At 49.8% G+C, this 5051-nt stretch overlaps 1 protein-coding gene across 1 annotated transcript; it reads left to right on the forward strand.

Moving 5' to 3' along the window:
• The first annotated feature begins 2161 nt into the window (after positions 1-2161).
• On the forward strand, positions 2162-3502 carry LOC142072892 (myb/SANT-like DNA-binding domain-containing protein 7). The gene is made up of 2 exons (XM_075131173.1): positions 2162-2791; positions 3380-3502. The coding sequence occupies exons 1-2, from the start codon at positions 2209-2211 to the stop codon at positions 3463-3465; spliced, it is 669 nt and encodes a 222-aa protein (XP_074987274.1). The 5' UTR covers positions 2162-2208; the 3' UTR covers positions 3466-3502.
• The last annotated feature ends 1549 nt before the right edge of the window (positions 3503-5051 follow it).

The raw sequence follows: 5051 nt of genomic DNA on the forward strand, positions 1-5051 counted from the left end.
CTGGGGCTAAGCCAACCAAGATGACAGGATGAGCACCACCTGAGTGGGATGGGGTCATTCCCTATAAAGGGCAGCAGATGGCTGCAGTGAAGGGGAGATCCTCAGGAAGAACAGAGACTGCTAGGAGCGAGCAGGCTCCAGCAGAGTCTTGGGATTTGGGATGAAGTCACCAAGAAGGGCTGGGAGTAGCCTGCTAAGGCAGGAGGAACCCTGGGCAAGCAAGGGAAGAAGTCAAAAGCCCACTAACAAACGCAGCCTGGGAATAGGAAAAGAAACATTTGTGAGACTTTAATTTGGGTCTTGGAGTTATTTTCTGTGAATAAATCTAGACCCCAAGATGTGGGATTTTGTCCTCATAAAGAATGTGCGGAAACTATGTAAGCACTCTTTTGAGGGAGAAATTATTAGCAGGGTCTCACAGAGGCACCCCGGCCACAAGAGGGTGTTGGGGTGGTGGCCACGCTGCTACAGCCACTATTTAAGTATTAATCCACAGTGGACTAGTCATTGGGCTAGAGACAGATAGCATGACTCTGTAGTCCAGTGGCTAGGGGAGGGAGGAGGAGGAGGGAGGGAGGTCCCGGATGACTGGAAAAAGGCTAATGTGGTGCCCATCTTTAAACAAGGGAAGAAGGAGGATCTGGGGACCTACAGGCCAGTCAGCTTCACCTCAGTCCCTGGAAAAATCATGGAGCAGGTCCTCAAGGAATCAATTCTGAAGCACTTAGAGGCAAGGATCAGGAACAGTCAGCATGGATTCACCAAGGGCAAGTCATGACTGACTAAGCTAATTGCCTTCTATGATGAGATAACTGGCTCTGTGGATGAGGGGAAAGCAGTGGACATGTTATTCCTTGACTTTAGCAAAGCTTTTGATACCATTTCTCACAGTATTCTTGCCAGCAAGTTAAAGTATGGGCTGGATGAATGGACTATAAGGTGGATAGAAAGCTGGCTAGATCATTGGGCTCAACAGGTAGTGATCAATGGCTCCATGTCTTGTTGGCAGCCGGTATCAAGCGGAGTGCCCCAAGGGTTGGTCCTGGGGCCAGTTTTGTTCAATATCTTCATTAATGATCTGGAGGATGGCGTGAATTGCACCGTCAGCAAATTTGCAGATGACACGAAACTGGGAGGAGTGGTAGATACACTGAAAGGTAGGGATAGGATACAGAGGGACCTCGACAAACTAGAGGATTGTGCCAAAAGAAACCCAATGAGGTTCAACAAGGACAATTGCAGCACTTAGGACAGAAGAATCCCATGCACCGCTACAGACTAGGGACCGAGTGGCTAGGCAGCAGTTCTGCAGAAAAAGACCTAGGGGTTACAGTGGACGAGAAGCTGGATATAAGTCAACAGTGTGCCCTTGTTGCCAAGAAAGCCAATGGCATTTTGGGATATATAGGTTGGGGCATTGCCAGCAGATCGAGGGACGTGATCGTTCCCCTCTATTCGACACTGGTGAGGCCTCATCTGGAGTATTGTGTCCAGTTTTGGGCCCCACACTACAAGAAGGATGTGGAAAAATTGGAAAGAGTCCAGCAGAGGGCAACAAAAATGATTAGGGGACTGGAACACATGACTTATGAGGAGAGGCTGAGGGAACTGGGATTCTTTAGTCTGCGGAAGAGAAGAATGAGGGGGGATTTGATAGCTGCTTTCAACTACCTGAAAGGAGGTTCCAACTAGGATGGATCTAGAGTGTTCTCAGTGGTAGCAGATAACAGAAGAAGGAGTAATGGTCTGAAGTTGCAGTGGGGGAGGTTTAGGTTGGATGTTAGGAAAAACTTTTTCACTAGGAGGGTGGTGAAGCACTGGAATGGGGAGGTGATGTAATCTCCTTCCTTAGCCCTTGGTCTACACTAGGACTTTAGGTCGAATTTAGCAGCATTAAATTGATGTAAACCTGCACCCGTCCACACGATGAAGCCCTTTATTTCGACTTAAAGGGCTCTTAAAATCGATTTCTTTACTCCACCCCTGACAAGTGGATTAGCGCTTAAATCGGCCTTGCTGGCTCGAATTTGGGGTACTGTGGACACAATTCGACGGTATTGGCCTCCGGGAGCTATCCCAGAGTGCTCCATTGTGACCGCTCTGGACAGCACTCTCAACTCAGATGCACTGGCCAGGTAGACAGGAAAAGAACCGCGAACTTTTGAATCTCATTTCCTGTTTGGCCAGCGTGGCAAGCTGCAGGTGACCATGCAGAGCTCATCAGCACAGGTGATCATGATGGAGTCCCAGAATCGCAAAAGAGCTCCAGCATGGACCGAACGGGAGGTACGGGATCTGATTGCTGTATGGGGAGAGGAATCCGTGCTATCAGAACTCCGTTCCAGTTTTCAAAATGCCAAAACCTTTGTCAAAATCTCCCAGGGCATGAAGGACAGAGGCCATAACAGGGACCCGAAGCAGTGCCGCGTGAAACTGAAGGAGCTGAGGCAAGCCTACCAGAAAACCAGAGAGGCGAACGGCCGCTCCGGGTCAGAGCCCCAAACATGCCGCTTCTATGATGAGCTGCATGCCATTTTAGGGGGTTCAGCCACCACTACCCCAGCCGTGTTGTTTGACTCCTTCAATGGAGATGGAGGCAATATGGAAGCAGGTTTTGGGGACGAAGATGATGATGATGATGATGAGGTTGTAGATAGCTCACAGCAAGCAAGCGGAGAAACCGGTTTTCCCGACAGCAAGGAACTGTTTCTCACCCTGGACCTGGAGCCAGTACCCCCCGAACCCACCCAAGGCTGCCTCCTGGACCCAGCAGGCGGAGAAGGGACCTCTGGTGAGTGTACCTTTTAAAATACTATACATGGTTTAAAAGCAAGCATGTGAAAGGATTACTTTGCCCTGGCATTCGCGGTTCTCCTAGATGTACTCCCAAAGCCTTTGCAAAAGGTTTCTGGGGAGGGCAGCCTTATTGCGTCCTTCATGGTAGGACACTTTACCACTCCAGGCCAGTAACATGTACTCGGGAATCATTGTAGAACAAAGCATTGCAGTGTATGTTTGCTGGCGTTCAAACAACATCCGTTCTTTATCTCTCTGTGTTATCCTCAGGAGAATGTGATATAGTTCATGGTCACCTGGTTGAAATAGAGTGCTTTTCTTCAGGGGACACTCAGAGGAGCCCATTCCTGCTGGGCTGTTTGCCTGTGGCTAAACAGAAATGTTCCCTGCTGTTAGCCACAGGGAGGGGGGAAGGTTGAGGGGGTAGCCACGTGGTGGGCGGAGGCAAAATGCGACCTTGTAACGAAAGCACATGTGCTATGTATGTAATGTTAACAGCAAGGTTTACCCTGAAAGAGTGTAGCCACTGTTTTATAAAATGTGTCTTTTTAAATACCGCTGTCCCTTTTTTTTCCTCCACCAGCTGCATGTGTTTCAAGGATCACAGGATCTTCTCCTTCCCAGAGGCTAGTGAAGCTTAGAAAGAAAAAAAAAACACACTCACGATGACATGTTCTCCGAGCTCATGCTGTCCTCCCACACTGACAGAGCACAGACGAATGTGTGGAGGCAAATAATGTCAGAATGCAGGAAAGCACAAAATGACCGGGAGGAGAGGTGGCGGGCTGAAGAGAGTAAGTGGCGGGCTGAAGACAGGGCTGAAGCTCAAAGGTGGCGGCAGCGTGATGAGAGGAGGCAGGATTCAATGCTGAGGCTGCTGCAGGACCAAACCAGTATGCTCCAGTGTATGGTTGAGCCACTACAGACTGCCACTACAGCCCCTGTGTAACCAACTGCCCTCCTCCCCAAGTTCCATAGCCTTCACACCCAGACGCCCAAGAACGCGGTGGGGGGGCCTCCAGCCAACCAGCCACTCCACCACAGAGGATTGCCCAAAAAAAAGAAGGCTGTCATTCAATAAATTTTAAAGTTGTAAACTTTTAAAGTGCTGTGCTTAAAGTGCTGTGTGGCATTTTCCTTCCCTCCTCCACCACCCCTCCTGGGCTACCTTGGTAGTCATCCCCCTATTTATGTGATGAATGAATAAAGAATGCATGAATGTGAAGCAACAATGACTTTATTGCCTCTGCAAGCGGTGATTGAAGGGAGGAGGGGCGGGTGGTTAGCTTACAGGGAAGTAGAGTGAACCAAGGGGCGGGGGGGTTCATCAAGGAGAAACAAACAGAACTTTCACACCGTAGCCTGGCCAGTCATGAAACTGGTTTTCAAAGCTTCTCTGATGCATACCGCACCCTCCTGTGCTCTTCTAACCGCCCTGGTGTCTGGCTGCGCGTAACCAGAAGCCAGGCGATTTGCCTCAACCTCCCACCCCACCATAAACGTCTCCCCCTTACTCTCACAGATATTGTGGAGCACACAGCAAGCAGTAATAACAGTGGGAATATTGGTTTCACTGAGGTCTAAGCGAGTCAGTAAACTGCGCCAGCGCGCCTTTAAACGTCCAAATGCACATTCTACCACCATTCTGCACTTGCTCAGCCTGTAGTTGAACAGCTCCTGACTACTGTCTAGGCTGCCTGTGTATGGCTTCATGAGCCATGGCATTAAGGGGTAGGCTGGGTCCCCAAGGATACATATAGGCATTTCAACATCCCCAACAGTTATTTTCTGGTCTGGGAATAAAGTCCCTTCCTGCAGCTTTTGAAACAGACCAGAGTTCCTGAAGATGCGAGCGTCATGTACCTTTCCCGGCCATCCCACGTTGATGTTGGTGAAACGTCCCTTGTGATCCACCAGAGCTTGCAGCACTATCGAAAAGTACCCCTTGCGGTTTATGTACTCGGCGGCTTGGTGCTCCGGTGCCAAGATAGGGATATGGGTTCTGTCTATGGCCCCACCACAGTTAGGGAATCCCATTGCAGCAAAGCCATCCACTATCACGTGCACATTTCCCAGGGTCACTACCCTTGATATCAGCAGATCTTTGATTGCGTGGGCTACTTGCATCACAGCAGCCCCCACAGTAGATTTGCCCACTCCAAATTGATTCCCAACTGACCGGTAGCTGTCTGGCATTGCAAGCCTCCACAGGGCTATCCCCACTCGCTTCTCAACTGTGAGGGCTGCTCTCATCT

The sequence above is a fragment of the Caretta caretta genome, chromosome 7 (genome assembly GCF_965140235.1).
Source record: "Caretta caretta isolate rCarCar2 chromosome 7, rCarCar1.hap1, whole genome shotgun sequence".
NCBI classification, from domain to species: domain Eukaryota; kingdom Metazoa; phylum Chordata; order Testudines; family Cheloniidae; genus Caretta; species Caretta caretta.

Coding starts and splice junctions, on each gene's coding strand:
- LOC142072892 (XM_075131173.1), top strand. CDS start 2,209: ATGCAGAGCTCATCAGCACAGGTGATCATGATGGAGTCCCAGAATCGC. Junction 2,792..3,379: donor AGGCGGAGAAGGGACCTCTG/GTGAGTGTACCT, acceptor TTCCTCCACCAG/CTGCATGTGTTTCAAGGATC.